Consider the following 17,565-nt stretch of genomic DNA (forward strand, 5'->3'; position numbering starts at 1 on the left):
GTTGTCCCCTTTGTTCGTATGGCCCTGCAATGCATTTCTATGTTATTGAGTTGCAGATCCCCTCTGCCAGTGAAGGAGATAAGACAGTAATGCCAGCTCCATGGCAAGGGATCCTAGGACCACAAAGTAATGAGCACCCCCCACCCCCCACATAACACCTTGTCTGCCAATAAAAATCTATGTTATATGTTCTCTCTCAGTGGTGATATCAAAATTAAACTCAAATATGCAGCCCCAAACAATAAGCATTACTGTGATTTATTCATCCACAGGAAAAATACAATATATATGGGTGAACCATGCCTTAAAAGCACAGTGACATAAACAGAACAAAAATAAAACAAACTCCCCCCTGGAAGAGCTAACTAAACAGCACCTTCTTCCTCTCTCATGTGGGACTAGGGGGTAGTGAAGATGGTTCCCAGCCACAAAAAATAAAAAAAATCAACAAGAAACGACCAGCACATTTCTCCAGGATTTTATAAGGCCGTGTCCATACTCGATGCGATCGTGCCCATATAAAGCCGTACCTCTGAGGCAGGACATAGAGCGCGTGACCGCGTGGCAGATTTTCAAGGAGTCACAAAAAAAATGTGTTTGTCACGTGCACGTGAGCAGTTCAGCCAATGAGGGAGAACCAGCTCCGTGATGTCACGGCCACGCCTCCCCGTCATAGCCATTTCTACAGGCTGCGATCGCTCCAGCGACAGGCGTGCACCTAGCATATCCGTGGCCTAACTTGGATAAAGGTCAGTGCCTCTTGCACTCACCCTGGTCCCAAAACTCTGCAGGCATGCACTCTTGCTTTGAGCTCTCAAAAAACAAGCTGAATGCACTTAGGGAGGTTGTATACGCTTTTATGCAGGGAAGAGATCCCCCTGTAAATCACCTAAAATAAAAATGATCTTGCACTGTCACAAGTGACTGTGTTCAAAGCCCTCCTGGAGTAAAACCGTAAATAAACGAAATAAAACCACCAACAGCCATCAAATAAAATATAATCCTGCGCGGTTCCCATTAGTGAGATTGATAAATGATCTGTTGACGGATATACATTTGTATGAATGAGCAGGATAGCGAAGTAGATGCCGATACAACACCAAGTACTGTACTTCTGGGAATGCCTTGAGTAGGTGTTTTGAGGGATACACTTCTTTCAACATATTATAAATATAACACACAGATCTTACGACATAAATGTGAACTGTTGCATGTTTGTAAGAGATTGCATCTGGCATAACCCTTCAGTAACTGCAATGCATAGATTGCTTCCTGTAGGACTTTCGTGCTCCAAAAAAAATAAAGCCTTGAAAGTACCAGGTTAAAAAAGATATAATTAGTCAGCTCATTTTTCCTATATACTCAAGTGCCTAATTCATACTAATACTGTATCATGATGTTTTGGTTTCTAGTAGGTACCAGCCTCTAAGTCGTCGTACTCCATGTCAAGACCATTCAAGCACCAGGCAGGAGTGTATGTATGAAGTTACTCATGCCAACAGTCATCCCAAGCACTGAAAATAGCTGGTAATACAGTGTAGTAATTTCTGGGAATATGAATGTAACAATTGTCAGGTTCCATAGTCTTCCCCCCTCCAAAAAATAATAATTTTACTTTAAAATAAATATGTTATTTTTATTTTGAATTGAAGGAGCGTGTATCTGATTTCAGACATGTGGATGCAAAAAGTCTGAAAACAATGGCAAATGGGATCCCGTTTGTGCAGCTCAGAGCTGCTTTCCAATGTAACTGCTGAGAACTTGAAATAAGCCCCATGATATCCAGCGTAGAATAGGGCAAACCTAGGTAAAATTCCCTTGTGTTCTGTTACACTGATCAACCGCTACTGTTTTACAACCTTTCTGCAATATGGAAAGGGGGGTTGCTGTGCATGGACTGTAGCTTATTGAACGTGAGCATTTGTGATCTTGTCAAAAGCCTTTTTTCCTCCTTTCCAGCTCAGACAGTCCTTCCTGAATATTCCGAATAGAAGCAGAGTCCCCTTTCTTCTCTGCTTGTGTCAGAGCTTCCTTAAAGATCCGCTCGACGTCAGCGAAGTGTTCTGTCCCTGAGATCCCATTCACACAAAAAGACAATAGCATGTTAGTGGCAGAGAAGGAAAAATAATAAGGGCAGACAAGATAAACATGCTTCAAAAAACTGTACAGTGCTCAGGAGAGAGAATACTCATGATAAGAGGGTGCCCATGCAAATATTCCTGATATTAGAGAAGGACAACTGAAGAAGAGCTATTGCAACTTCTAAGTATCTAACCTTTAGCGTGGCCTACTGTATTCACTGGGCATTATAAGGGCTAGCAGGCAGGTGGCCCTTAGGACAACCAGCCCCCTTATAATCTGCAACTATCGGCAAACTGTGGGCATTATCAGAGAATTTACATTACCAGCATCAGAGGGATAGTGAGGGCTCCTATGCGATTACTATACAAGTGATCAATTGGTCACAGAGCTGGAAAGTCTGTGGAACTCTAATGCTGTGGACATTCCAGCAGCAAAAGGATCTGCTTATTATCTAAGTATTGAATGAACCCATCCTGTTATAAATCTCACAGTCATGGTTTAGAAAACTCAAAGACAAAACGTGTGTTTAAAACAAGTGCAACCACATAATGAAATTCTACAGGGGAGAGTTACTGATGACTGAAGTGATCATAGGCCATTAAAAATAAAAATATATTTACAGCGCTGCACACTGCGCATCGGATGCAAGCTGCAACAGACAGAGGCTTCCCCTATATTTGTCAAAGCGGCCTAATTTTTGGCTAAAATTCCCAGTTGACTTCAATGAGGACGGACGAGGTCGGCCATGTCAGCACATATAGAATCAGCCCAGAAGTGTTTTCAGTACATTTCTGGCCTTGTCTGCAGCTGAGAGCCGCTTAGCACTGTTACCGTAAGTCTGTAAAAGGCCTCACAGTACTAACTGTGAAGGAGCACATGATCACAATACTGTACACAGCCAACTGTTTGAAATTGTAACCCGAACAGACCATCATTTGTGCAAAAACCAAACACCCCAAAACATGTTTTTACATTTTTTGTTTTTGTAAATAAACAAAACATGGTTTCACGGGTGGAATTAGTGATATGCTATGGATACTCATGACAATAAAAAATTTTAAAGTCTCAGAACTGGGCGTGCAGTGTTCATTATAATTTAATATGAAGGCAACTGCAGAAGTACAATGGATGAATCTGACCACATTCATTACTTGATAATAGGATATCTAGGATGCAGTTGATCTAAGACGCGTTAGTCTGAGAGGGTTGGGGTTCCTTACAATGCATCTGATCTCAGACACGCTATTAGAGAGGGTTGGGGTTCCTTACAATGCATCTGATCTCATATGCGCTATTAGAGAGGGTTGGGGTTCCTTACAATGCATCTGATCTCAGATGCGCTATTAGAGAGGGTTGGAGTTCCTTACATTGCATCTGATCTCAGACGCACTATTATAGAAAGTTGAGGTTGCGCAGAATTTCACAACAGCATTTTTTTTGGTTAAGGAAACCTAAAATTATAAGCACTGGTTTAGGCAAAGCTCTAACTGGACCTACACGCGCCAGCTACCACACATGGAAAAAGGACTGCAAATGATGGGGTCACTGCACATTACTACTGGAATGTAGTGACACAGGTCCTCCAGTAGAGCAATGTTTTTACCTTGATACATTAGAATCAATGCCATGTTACTAAGCACCACATGCTGGTCAGGGTGCTCAGTCTTCCGAGCCAGCTCCGATGCTTGCTTCACAAAAGCATAGGCCTCATCATGGTGACCCTGCGCTTCTAGCACTGTTGCTAGATCATTCATCAGCGTCACTGTCTGCATCAAAAAAAAAAGCAAAGGAAAGTGATCATAGGTGTGTGTGCAAGGACACCCAAGTCCAGTATGTGAATGGAGCTGTGGAGCAAGGTGTATTAAAGCATAAGCCCTTCACATTTTGCGCTCCCCCTAAGCATTACAAATATATTTTTTTATTTACAAATGACCTGAACCAAGGATTAGCTGTTTGGTGGCCCCCCCAATGCACACAGATCAATCAGAGGTTAAAAGGAATCAGATATTAGTGCTCTCTAATCAGCTGTGAAACCGCACAGCTTCTTGGTGGAGACAGATCTGCTCGCACAGCCACAAATCTCAAATATTTTACCGATATGTTGCCTTAAAATCTCCCAAATGATGAACCTCAGTCCGACAAAGTTTATATCCGGTCTAACAGAGAACCATAGTGCACTGCCCAACGGAGAACCATAGTGCACTGCCCAACAGAGAACCATAGTGCACTGCCCAACAGAGAACCATAGTGCACTGCCCAACAGAACCATAGTGCACTGCCCAACAGAGAACCATAGTGCACTGCCCAACAGAACCATAGTGCACTGCCCAACAGAGAACCATAGTGCACTGCCCAACAGAACCATAGTGCACTGCCCAACAGAGAACCATAGTGCACTGCCCAACAGAGAACCATAGTGCACTGCCCAACAAGAACGCTCTCCTCGAAAAGTAGATTTAAAGATTCCAGCAGATGAGAGCTGTGTTCGTCAGACCCCGGCGCCCTTGCATACCCGCTTGACCCAACACGTTTACTTACGTATCTTGTAACTTCATCAGGGAGTGTGTGTAAAGATGGTGCTACAAAGTAGTAATTGCTTAGCGACTAATTGGCACAATTTGAGGATCTGATTCCAAATAGGTTTTAGAAATAACTTTGACGTTACCCAATATCAACTAGCAACACACATTTAGGCATCTGGAGAGACTTACTCTGCCCCTAGCGTCATCTAAGCACAACCAGTCATAGACAGCTGGTAACAAAGCCATTGCCCTGAGGATTCTTTGATTACTTGTAACTTAACTGTGAGTGTCATTACCCAGAATCCCTGGCTGCAGTGGAAGCATTGTATGCTAACAGATAATGGGGCAAGGCAGGTTTGTGACCTGTCAGACATGTGAATATTTGCTGTACACAGTACAGCGGAGGGTTTTTGGCACTTTTTTTCCCCCTCCCCATAACTTTGTGTGTGTCTGGTTTTAACCACTCCCAGCTTCACATTGCAAAGCCAGTAAACCATCCTCACACTGACGGTGAAACAGCTGTCTGTGAGTAGGTTTACTGGCTATGCGCTTCTTTTACCCAGGCTGTACTGAAAAACTGTGTAATATGGAAGGCATAAGCTTAATAGGGGTCTATGTTAAAATGGGTAAGAAGCATATATTGACACCCTGCAAGTGCTCATTTCTATGTCATTACCCAGAATCCCTGGCTGCAGTAAAAGCACTGTATGCTAACAGTTAATCGGGAAAGGCAAATTTGGCGACCTGTCCGAGACATGCGAATGTGCTCACAAGTGGTATTTTTATTTGTGTGTAACTTAACAGAACATACTGGCCAAAAAAGGTTAACGCCCTTGATTGCCAAACTGCTTCCATACATATAAACTTGACATTTTTAAGGTTACAGAATGATAACCTAGTCCAGATCCTCCATTGCATTAGACTGGCTGCCCTGCTTACCTGTGGGTGTAACTCCCCCTGCTCCTCCTTGCAGATCTGTAGTGCCTTTTCATACATACTTTGTGCCTGTGAATACTGTGCATTGGCAAGTAGGTAACGTCCATATGAATCCAGACACAATCCTAGGAGGAGGCGGGTGTTTGATTTCTCCTCTGCTGTAAGTGCTAAATAAATGAGAATAGTATTTTATAGCCGGTAATGTGCATGTATAGCAGTAATATGTGATGGTGTGCATTGGTACCTATGTATGTGTCTGTCACAGGCCTCGTATGCCAGTGGTAGTGTATTCACTCGCTTGTTTGCAGGGGTAGATAAAGAGGACAGCATGACTGCATTCTCACCTGCCAGGATCTCCACCGGCAGATCTTTCTCCTTCTCTATCTTTTCCTCCAGAGTCATAATGCAGAACTGGTAGCCTGCCACAGCCAACTTATTCCTGCGGTGCAAACAAGAGTCCAACGGTCAGCAGGAGGGTGACATCTAAGCACATGCAACCCGTTTATATGGAACGCAAAAAGATGAAAATAGTCCTTGTCTGATCTCCTTATAATACACTAAGGCCAGGGCCATGGTCAAAAAGACAGCGCTGACCCACGCTGAGGCAGAACACTTACCCCCATCATCCCTACTGAGGGCGGCTTTAGATGGCGCTTCCGCAGGCGTGTGGAATTGCATTTTTCCCGCTGAGGGAAGCGGAGGGCCTGTCACGTGACCGCCAAAAGCCAATGGCAGTCCGTGACATCAGCGCCGTGACGTGCGTGCTAGCCCCGCCTCCCGCCCGGCTCCCACCCGCCTCACAAGCACGCTCGCTGACGCTCATGCAAGGACAAAAAAAAAAAAGCTCCTGCTTGAGCAGGAGAGCATGAGCGTCAGCGCTGCTCAGCGCTGTATTTTTAACCATGTCCGAGGCCTAAGACATGCAGGTCCTGTGCAGCACAGAAAAGAATCCTGACCTTTGCCCTGCACTAGTAGCACTGAGGGGTTTAACTCGCAGGGACTTACTGGTTCTGTGCAGCATAGATGCTGGCCAGCTTGAGGGATATCTCAATAAAGGAAATGTGATCCTGGGAGAGAAGACAAAAGTATTTTATGTTACCTTAAGTGTGGCGATCATGTGGGACATACGTTTAGGCAAAAACGTACCTGCTTTACACCTCCATCAAGCATGAAGACCAGTGTTGCTTTGAATAGCTTTTCAGACTAAAAAACACAAAAGATGAACAACTAAATATCTGCAGTTCAATACGCAATTATTGTAGTATCTGAGAAGCAAATACTATAGTGTTTCACATCGGGGCACAAATAAGTCTATAGGACAGTATTTACTATTTGTATGACTGCTTCCACTACACTAAGGCCTGGGACATAGTGATTTTGTCCGGGCTGAGGCGCGCTGAGGCTCAGGGAAAGCGGTGCTTTCCCTGGCCTTACACAGCGCACCATCCGTGGGCGTGTCGGGGGCGGGTCTGAGGGCAGGCCAGTGACGCCACGGAGCTGGTTCGCCCTCATTGGGCGAACCGCTCACGTGACCGGCCCTGCGCTCCGGCAAGCAGGAAAATCTCAAGACTCTGTGAAACACACGCTTCCCCAAGCGTGCTTCCCCAAGCGTGCGGACGCGTGCACGAGCCCCTGCTAAAGCCGCTCTCATTGCGGCTGCAGGGGCTCAGTGCCGAGCAGCAGCGCGCCTCAGCATGGGTCGGCGCATAAGCGCTGACCATGCCCGAGGCCTTACTGTAACTCACATAAGACACCTCTCAGTGCTGGAAAGTATCCTATGGAATATAGTAATGCTTAGTAAACTTGACACATAAAATCTGTATCTCTCTTTGTGGGATATATAGATTTTATATATGTTTTAAAGAACATACACAGTGTGATTGTTCATTTTTAAGTGCTTACATTATATAAAGAATAGTTTTTACCAGGGCTGCGCAAACAGGGGGGGGGGGTGGGGGGGGTGCGGGCGGTTGCAGAGGCCCCGTGCTCTTCCCTAAGGCATTGAAATGAAATGCTGGGGGATCACGTGAGGCCTCTGCAACTGAACTTACCGAGGTTCAGATGGCTGGTCTGACGCGTCGCTATGGCAACGCAGCGTCATTTGACGCCGACCTAAGAGGTAAGGGGGGCGCGGGCAGTGAAGGGAGCAGCCAGGGGGGCGCAGCTTAAAAAGTTTGCGCACCCCTGGTTTATACTGTCTCTCTCTCTACTTTCCCCTGGAAGGGTTCGCCATTGTTAAAACAATAGGTATGTTTTCGTTCCTCCGTCCTGGTGGGATCAGGTTTTCACGAGGCGGCGGGATAAGTCCTTTCACTCACAGTTCTCATCAGTGATTTGTGTCCACATTATAGTTATTTTGTAAGGACGTATTGCACTATATTCTGTCCAATCTCTTATTTTCCGGTTACTACACTGCGCTCCCCTGACTTGGACGACAAAACTATTTTGGGAAGAATTGGTGGAACAATTATTAGAAGGGATTGTGCTGCAACCAGAATCCAGCCTATTTATTTGTCTAATGACGTGTTGTGCCCTTTATATCACCGATTACTATTGTGTCACATTTTTGGGATTCCCCCTTCACACTGCATGCATTGTTTCTTTAGGCCCTGTTTACCTTTATATTTTATGTTATTCTCATTCTGAGGACTTATTGCCTAAAATGTTTGCGTGAGGAACGCCATTTGTAACATTTCCTGGCATTTTAGTCAATTTGAGCCATAATATTTATGTGTGAGGGTATCAGAGGCACATTTAAGAATTCAGAGTGCGCTTATACATTCCTACTACAAAATTGCAGGGACCTCAGATTGTTGTCCCTATGTCTTTCCCAGCTGCAATTAATCCATAAAAGCGTCAAACATATTGATTCAGTCACCCTGAGGAACGACCCCAATTAGGCCAAAAATGTTGCTTATACTGTGTCATGGAAAATGACTGCTTAATTGATTACAATATATTGGCATGTCTGAATCTATAATGTTCTTCATACTTTGGTGAGCATATTCTAACTGTTACTATTATAACAAAGATCTCGAAACCAGTTAGAGGTCTATGTTGCATTAATGTATCCTACAACTATTAGCTAGAGTTAGAAGTAGGCTGATATACTGTACAACCAGATCTGTTTTCACTGATCCTGTTACACGTTGTCATTGGCCCTGTAAACGCCCTGATTAAAGTTATACTCACACTGTCCAGCTGCCCCCTGAGAATAGCAAGGTTAGCCATCTGAAAGTAGAAGAGAAAACAGAGATTCACTAAAGTGCTGATGCAGAGTATTGCACACCCAGACCTGGAGTTAACCGACAATGGCAGCTATAACGCAGAATGCGGTGCAATATTCTCCATTGGCGCTAACAGAATCCCAGCAAACATCTGCTATAGCAATTACTTCTAATCTTTTTGCACCTACTCAGAATTAACTTTTACTGCTGTCACCCTCTCTGTTTTTCAGCAAGTACACAAACACCCACTGCTTTCCGGCAAGTACACAAACACCCACTGCTTTCCGGCAAGTACACAAACACCCACTGCTTTCCGGCAAGTACACAAACACCCACTGCTTTCCGGCAAGTACACAAACACCCAATGCTTTCCACTTATTCCTGTGCTCTGAAGACTAAACTTTTTAGGGCAGATTCTCCCTCAGTTTGTGTATTGCGAGATGGTGTAGCTTTACATTAGCAATACTTGTGTCCAGTTATGAAGAGCAGGGGTGCACAATCTTTTTCCCATGCGCCCCCCTGCCAGCTGTCACCCTCTCCTTACACTCCCCTCCTTACCTTGGCTTCAGCGTCACGTTCTGACGTCACATTGCCATGGTAACATGGCGTTACGTGAAACAGCGGTGTCATTTGACGATGCATCACCAGAAGCTGTCTGAGCCAAGGTATGTGAAGTTACAGAGGCCTTCGCCGCTGCCCCCGCATTTTTTTGGTGGGGGGTGGCGGGGTTGGAGGGGGTGAGCAGCGGTTATAGAGGCCCCGCACTCTTCCCCAGGGCATTTAAATTAAATGCCGGGGGACCGCGCGAGGCCTCTGTAACTCACTTATCTTGATTCAGCCGACTTCGGGCATCATGTCGCCATGGCAACGGTCATGTAATATGACATCACATCACCCCATGGCTTCATTTGATGCCCGTCGCCATGGCAACGCGGCGTCATTTGACGTGACGTCACTTGAACCCGCTCCGTCATTTGACAACGGCACAAAGGTAAGGGGGGGGCGCGCGCGAGCACTGGGGGGGAGCAGGCAGGGGGGCGCAGCACCAAATGTTTGCTCACCCCTGATGTCGAGTACAGTTTCTGAGCAGAAAATGAGTAAGGAAATGCAATGAGTTAATGTTTTTTTATTTTATAGGCAGATTGAATGGAAATCAGTTTTAAAAAACAAGCCTGATTGTCGCTATCATTTTCTGCTGCATTGTGATTTCTTTGGCTTTGAACACAATACAGCACACAGTGGTCCTTTCAGACAATTTGTGGAAAAAAAGCAATAAGGTTTTCTGTGACCACACACAAGTTTTAGTGCAGGCCGTGCTGGGGAAAGCTCTGTACCAATATTAAAGCAGAGAAGTACCAGGTCATAGGTGTAGATAATGCCCCTCTTGCTGTCAGACTGCTGAGCCAGATGGAGAGCCTGGTGCAAAATCTCCTCTGCCTCCTCCATCTCACCTTTCATGATGCTCAACTGCGGGAAGGAAAAACATCGCGAGAGAACGCAATGGGTTTCATGAAAAGGTGCATTCACGGGGACAACACAAGGAGCTTTCAAAATAACTATTCATCCCAAGGGCAGTAAAACGACATGGGGTCATATTCTTTAGGTTGGAGGAAAGGAGATTATCAGCAACAAAGGAAAGGGTTCTTTACAGTAAGGGCAGTTACAATGTGGAATCCATTACCCCTGGAGACTGTGATGGCAGATACAATAGATATCTTTAAAAAAAAAAAAAAGTTGGACATCTTTTTTTTTAGAAAGGAAAAGTATACAGGGATATACAAAATAAGTAAACTTGGGAAGGATGTTGATCCAGGGAGAAATCTCATTGCCAATATCTGGAGTCAGGAAATAATTTATTTTCCCCCTTATGCGATATCATTGGATAATATTTCACTGGGGTTTTTTGTTTGCCTTCCTCTGGATCAATATCCTGTAAGTACAAATATAGGATAAGTATCTGGTGCCTAAATTTAGCATAGGTTAAACGTAATGGTCGTATGTCGTTTTTCAACCTCATCTACTATGCAACTTATATTGTACAGTATACTAGTATGGAATCACCATTCCCAGCACTGTGTTTTTCCTACTCGCCACATGTATTTTAGTGTTACAGGTCCGACTGCTGACTGTCTGTGTAACGTACCACTCCAGACTCTTGACACAGTCACAAGTAGCAGTGGAGGTGTATTGATTAGGATTTTAGTTTAGAAATACTAAATATTATATGACATTATAACGTACATATAATCTGGGATGAAAGTAAAAATAGACTATGGGAAGTGGAAAGAAAACATTGGATTTGAAAAACAGGGTTACATCTCGTGACATCAAATATAGTGCAATCAGTCACCGAACTTCTTCACAGATAGGACAGCAATACAATGCATTGAAATACTTCTCTGCCAGGTGAGGACGGCAGCGCCTGCATCAAAGTAGCACCCCACCTTTGGGCCTAATTCTAATAGATTATGAGGGTAGTTCAATGTATTCCGAAACAGCCAATGCACTAAATGACCCCCCAAGTAAAGCAATAAGACAATAAGGCAATAACGAGGAGGGGAATGGAAGCAACGAGGAATCACAGAACCTGCTCCTAACTTGATGTGCTCACGGCTACTTCTGTAGGATTCACAGTTAGCTTAGATCTTGCTTTACCTTGGCTTTCTTTAATAGGTATATTAGATTTTCTTCAGAATCTGTAAGATCTTCTCCCTGATCCTTATCAGCAAATGTAGAGAAAAGGGAAAATGCTAAAAACAAACAAAAAACGGTTAAGAGATAAATACAGCGATTTGTTTTCGACTGTGTTAACAATAATTAGTTCATATGAAATGTTTACATAACAATGCCCTGACCTACTGTACCTCACAATAACATAGGACAAATATAACCTTTTATGTACCATCTATCCCAATCAAACCTGCATTTATTGTAATCACTGCAAATAATGTGCGATATGGGAGATCTCTGTGCCACCAAAGACTTTTTAGGTCATTTAAATATGAATGCACTTGAAATATTAGGGAACTCGGCTTACCATTGCCTCTGTACGAATATCTTCACATAACATATCTGCTTGCTGACATGAACACATTATTTTTAACTTGCCCTCAATTAGCCTTCTTTCATTATGCCACCATCATCCTTTGCTATATTGTGTACCTTTTGTTTTGTATAACTCCTTCCTCCCGGCTCCCTGAGCACCATGATGTAGCTTATGTATTCATTCAATTTCTTTTAGCATCAATATATGAAGATACTCAGCAGGTAGCAGGCAACAGTTTGTTAGATCGGACAAAAGTTCAGTTTTTCCTATGATCGCCCCTTTTGGACTATATTGAATTACCCCTTAGTGGTAGATTAAAGAAAGTGTCACAACATACAGTATGGGAGTGTGTGTTTGAGCTGTGTCTATTAGATCATTTTTGCACAGCCAAGCAATGTATAACTAGAAGCACTTATCTACATGAGATTTGGGGAGCGGTGATAGGCACGGGAGAAGTTATTGGGCACAACACTTCTCTCTGAATCTATCAAATCCCCCAGAATTTAGGTGGCATTAACCTCTAGATTAGCATCTCCCTCATGAAATCCCTCTCCTGGCTTCCGATCAAATCCCGCATCTCACACTCCATTCTTCTCCTCACTTTTAAAGCTTTACGCTCTTCTGCCCCTCCTTACATCTCAGCCCTAATTTCTCGTTATGCACCATCCAGACTCTTGCGTTCTTCTCAAGGAAGACTTCTTTCTACCCCCTTTGTATCTAAAGCCCTCTCCCGCCTTAAACCTTTTTCACTGACTGCCCCACACCTCTGGAATGCCCTTCCCCTCAGTACCCGACTAGCACCCTCTCTATCCACCTTTAAGACCCAGCTTAAGACACACTTGCTTAAAGAAGCGTATGAATAGCACTGTGGATAATACGGGACACATGATACATAAAGCTTGGCCCCCTGCAGACGCACTTACCAGAACTCCCTCCTACTGTCTCTATACGCTCCCCTACCTAACAATTAGACTGTAAGCTCCTCGGAGCAGGGACTCCTCTTCCTTAATGTTACTTTTATGTCTGAAGCACTTATTCCCATGACCTGTTATTTATATTATCTGTTAATTATTTGATTACCACATGTATTACTACTGTGAAGCGCTATGTACATTAATGGCGCTATATAAATAAAGACATACAACTGTTAAGAGCTCTGATTAACAACTCTTAGGCCTCGGACATGGTGAGAAGAAGAGCGCCGAGCAGCGCTGACACTCACTTGCTCAAGGAGGAGCTTTTTAGTGTCCCTGCATGAGCGTCAGCGTGCGCGCTTCTAAATGCCGTGTGGGAGCCGGGCGGGAGGCGGAGCTAGTGCGCCACGGCATCACGGACTGCCATTGGCTTTTGGCAGTCACGTGACGGGCCCTCCGCTGCAAAATTTAAACTTGCCTGTCTCCTGCATTTCCATACGCGGCTGCTAAAGCCGCGCTGATCACAGATGAAGGGGGTAAGTTCATCTGCTCAGCGCGGTCTGTTGGACTATGTCCCAGGCCTTAGGCTGGGGCCATGGTACCGCAGATCGTGCGGAGGTGTCCGCACGCTGAGCGAACAGACTGCCATAAGGCACTGTTCGCGACCATGCGGCATGCGGACGCGCAAAAGCAGGAGGGGACGCGCGCTGCATGAGAAATCAGTTAAACTGATTTCTCAGCGCGACACACAGGTCACGTGAGCGGATCGCCCAATGAGGGCGAACTAGCTCCGTGATGTCACTGGCACGCCCCTTTAGACACGCTCACGGACGTGCACGTACCATGTCCAAAAAACACACCCGCTTCAAGCGGGTGACGTCACGGCTGCGCGTGCCTCCGCACGGGCGAAGGCACTACAGACCTGGCCTTACTGTGATAATGGCTCACACTGACAATAAGGATCATTGTTCCCAAGCATCAACTCACAAATGGTGAAAGCTTGATACGCAGCCCTCCTAAACCATGTTTCGTTTATGCCCATTCATTTGAATGGAGCTAAACTTGTCTCCAGCAGGGGGAATATAGCTTCACGGCATATTGAATAGAAGCCATATTAGCAGTGTGTTCCCGCTCTGACATCTTCATTGTATTAAGCCATTTCCTCCCTACTTATTCATTATAATCTTCTAATAATGCACTTATTACTCCTGTGTCTGTAAGCCTCCCAACATAACACTTAGATTGTAAGCTCTTTGGGACAGGGTCTCCTTTAGCCGTATTTGCCATTTACCTGTTGCCCTTATTCCCCAGTTTGCATTGTATTTACCTCCTATTGTAATGTTGTAAAGCGCTGTGTACATGGTTGCGCTATATAAATATTATACGTACATCTGTCTGGTTTTCTACTTGTCAGTTTCTGGTTTGCTGGTTTTCATAAAGTTTATACGCCTGGATATTGCACCTGACCCGGCGTCAACTGCCAATTAGATGCCATACCCTGCATCGGAGCATGACGAATCTGCACTTACAGAGCTATTTATTCAGCTGAAAATAAAGCATATTTGCCCTTAGATTGTGAGTAAGCGTTATAAGCGTAACAGCTACTAGTAATCAATAATGGTTAATCAAATGTATGACTGTTAAGCGCTAATAACTACAGCTACTTAGTGAATATAACCCAGTGACAAGCATGTATTAAGATATTTGCTGTGTGTGTCGTTTGGGAAGTGGTTACATCCAGCGGTGGAAGGAATGTCTTGCAGTACAGTATGCTAGAATGAGGTGCAGATACGGGGATTGGGAAAAAAAACCTCACTCAGCTATAGTACAGGTAAGGGAGCGCATCTGGGACAAAATTGTTGAGACCCACAGAAAGAAAAGTTCTTTCTGGGGGCCTGCTAAAATGAGGTCCATTACATTTAATGTATAACACTACAATTTTTCTGAATGTTTTCACAGTTAGCAGTTTCTTTTAAGAGGTTTAAATAAATCTTACCAAAAGAAATGGGCACAATGCAAGGAACTGAACAGCTGCTTAGATTTCAGCAAGCAAGGAAAAAAAGTTTGATGGGCACCCTTTCTGAAGCTTTATTATTATTCATGGTTCTTCTGTGGTTGTAATAAATATTGTGTGCTGCTGAGAAACCTCTAAATAAAATATATATATACACATGTATTCTGTGCGTTTCACAATATTGTTTCCACAGCACAATGTGAAGGTTATATACATACAGAACTTTACAACCACCATTGTCATTATATTTTATTTATAAGACATTATTAGTCAAACACACATAGGTGATACACCAAGGCAATCCCTTGCCTGCCAGAGACGTTTGCAAAGGCAGTTAACCCTTTCAACCATGGGGGGGTTCTGCCATTCATTGCAGCTCTCACGCATACTGCAGCTAGCTGCACTCATGCTCAGAGATTTGGAGAGTGAGGGGGGCAAGTTAGTGGCCATAATACTTTTTATTCTTTTAATCCCCATCCGAAACTGTGGGAGTTGGAATTGATGCAAAGTAATGCGTTGCAGACACCAACACAGCAGGTGTTGGACCTACCCCAAGGAGCTTACAACAAGGCTGCGTCGCGTCCTGAGCGCGCGGGGTGGGGCGGGGTGGGGTGGGGTGGGGGGGGGGGGGTTTAGGAAGAGGTCAGGTATGTCCCTATTCGCCGTGGCAAGGAGCTGCGCTCACCTGCTGCAGTCAGCAGGAGGAAGGGAGATCTCCTCCTGTGCTGAGACCTCCTCTGTCTGCCTGAGGTCAGTGAGGGTGGGGTGAGGTGGCACGCGGCAGCCTCTCTGCACGGAGCAGTCTGTATAGCGCGCAGGATTCCCGTTCCCTTAATCACACAGGACAGGCTGCGCGGGCCCGAGCGGCACAAACTCCTCATCCTGCACAGGAACATATTCCTCCCTGGCCGCCATGCGACGCTCACGTGACGCAACAGGGGAAGACGTTTTGAGGGGCTGGCAGCCATCTTTGATCAGGGCAAATATCTGCCAGCCCTGATGTAACAAGTGGCTTTGGTCAATCAGATTCTGTTTTCTGTTTCATGGTTTTTTTTGCAGCTGGACAGCTTTAGGCCGAGTTCAGGGTGGCTGCTACGCGACGTGTGTGCGCACTCACGTCCTTCGCAAGTTCGGGTTGTTCGGTGGGAGTGTTCAAACTGAAAACTCCACCGGCGCAAAGTGCAGCGTCAGGGTTGCCACCTTCGACTGACGGTCAACCCGGAGATTTTTTTTTAAAATGACACTGTGTTGCCATGACAACAGGATGCTATGTACCGTCATTCAGCGTCAAGTTGCTATGGCAACGTGGCACCGCATGACATCATGTAGCTTCTCATTGTCATGGCAACGGACGTCACGTGATGCAGTTACGTCACGTGACTTTCCCGTTCGTATGGCAACGCAGCGCCATTTGATGTTGCGCAGCCAAATTGACAGTATTTGCAGGGGGACATGCCGGAGACATTGCTGTTGCGGGCACTATTGCTGCATTAATGATATATGGAATTGTATATTACTATACCTAAAGTCATTTCTATTATTTTTAACTAATGCTGATGACAATTGTTGCACACAGATTACATTGCCACAACTCAACACACACACACACACACACACACACACACACACACACACACACACACACACACACACACACACACACACACACACACATCTATATATATATACATACACACACACACATTATATATATTCACACATATATATAATCAAAAAATAAATAGATGATACCGTTCTGTGGCTAACGAAATGCTTTTATTTGTGCGAGCTTTCGAGATACACTGATCTCTTCTTCCGGCGATGTTACAATGAATGAAGCAAAAGGTATACTTAAAAACAGTGTCTCTTGGAATGTTATATGTGCTGTTCCTTCCCCCGGTGTGGATGTGTTTTATGGCTAGAGGTGTCAAAAGGTTACTGTGAAAGCAAGTGAAGAAAGAGTGTGTATGTGTATCAGTGTGAATAAAAATGAATGGAGAGCCCACAGTATATACAGTGCTTTATACAAGGTGTGTGTGGAGTGGGAGTGGATATAAATGGTGTGGGTGGGTGTGGAAATGTGAGAGTTTGTAGCACAACTAAAAGTGTGTGTGGATACTAAGTGGTCCCTATTGGTGTATAGGGATGGAAAAACAAGGAGTATTAGTATGTGTGAGAGACAGCTGTGTGTGCATACATATAGCACAGTATGTACAGACATGGCCTTTAGCGCTCATGGGACGAGAGTTCACTAGTGTCAGTAATGACTCATAAAATTTCGATCTCTGTTTAGGCCACTGCTAAGTGTCCCGAACAGTTGCATAAATTTGTATTCATGCAACCGTCTCTCTTTCGGGGTTTTAAGATTACCTTTGAGTATGGCAACCCTCAGATCGTTCATCTTATGGCCAGAGTCAGAGTCTGGCCAGCAAATCCTCTGTATAGGGTAATCAGTAAAACCGGTATAATCTATAACTTAGTCTCTATGAAGGCCCTGGAGCAGTTTGGTTGAAACCAATGCACAGAGTGAAAACTCTCATACAATCGTTGCCAATAATGTAACTCTGGGTAGCGTACACTGCAAAGTGCGCAGGTACAAACCCCCAGGGGGTATGAGTAAAGCAGGGCCTAATAGGACAATATACGACCTGATATCTGATAGCAATAACTTATTGGTGTAGATGAAGTTCCAGGGGAGCGTCGCCGTATGCCAAAAAAGAGAAAACAGTGGATAGTGTGATATTGCAAAAAACAATAAATAAAATGTGATTTTTACAAGTTCCTACTCACAAAAGTAGCAGGAACACAAGCATGTGAGTCAATA

At 44.5% G+C, this 17,565-nt stretch overlaps 1 protein-coding gene across 2 annotated transcripts; it reads right to left on the reverse strand.

Moving 5' to 3' along the window:
- Window positions 1-242: 242 nt before the first annotated feature.
- On the reverse strand, window positions 243-15,690 carry TTC19 (tetratricopeptide repeat domain 19). Of its 2 annotated transcripts, XM_075594172.1 has the most exons (11): window positions 15,427-15,513; window positions 14,117-14,272; window positions 11,423-11,517; window positions 10,124-10,234; window positions 8,733-8,771; window positions 6,687-6,743; window positions 6,546-6,607; window positions 5,885-5,979; window positions 5,544-5,707; window positions 3,686-3,848; window positions 243-2,069 (listed from the first exon to the last, which is right to left on the reverse strand). In XM_075594172.1, the coding sequence occupies exons 4-11, from the start codon at window positions 10,223-10,225 to the stop codon at window positions 1,933-1,935; spliced, it is 819 nt and encodes a 272-aa protein (XP_075450287.1). In that variant the 5' UTR covers window positions 10,226-10,234; window positions 11,423-11,517; window positions 14,117-14,272; window positions 15,427-15,513; the 3' UTR covers window positions 243-1,932. The 2 variants fall into 2 exon arrangements, with proteins under 2 accessions (XP_075450287.1, XP_075450286.1); XM_075594171.1 differs by lacking the exon at window positions 14,117-14,272 and having other exon boundaries at window positions 15,427-15,690.
- Between the last annotated feature and the right edge of the window lie 1,875 nt (window positions 15,691-17,565).

Source organism: Ascaphus truei, chromosome 3 (assembly GCF_040206685.1).
Source record: "Ascaphus truei isolate aAscTru1 chromosome 3, aAscTru1.hap1, whole genome shotgun sequence".
NCBI lineage: Eukaryota > Metazoa > Chordata > Amphibia > Anura > Ascaphidae > Ascaphus > Ascaphus truei.

Excerpts from the sequence above, each read along its gene's own strand:
- TTC19 (XM_075594171.1), bottom strand. The coding sequence starts at position 15,637 with ATGTTCCTGTGCAGGATGAGGAGTTTGTGCCGCTCGGGCCCGCGCAGC. Across the intron at positions 8,772-10,123 it reads TTATCTACACCTATGACCTG|ATGGCTAACCTTGCTATTCT; the intron begins GTACTTCTCTGC and ends TTCTACTTTCAG. Across the intron at positions 3,849-5,543 it reads AGGGGGAGTTACACCCACAG|ACAGTGACGCTGATGAATGA; the intron begins GTAAGCAGGGCA and ends TTTTTGATGCAG.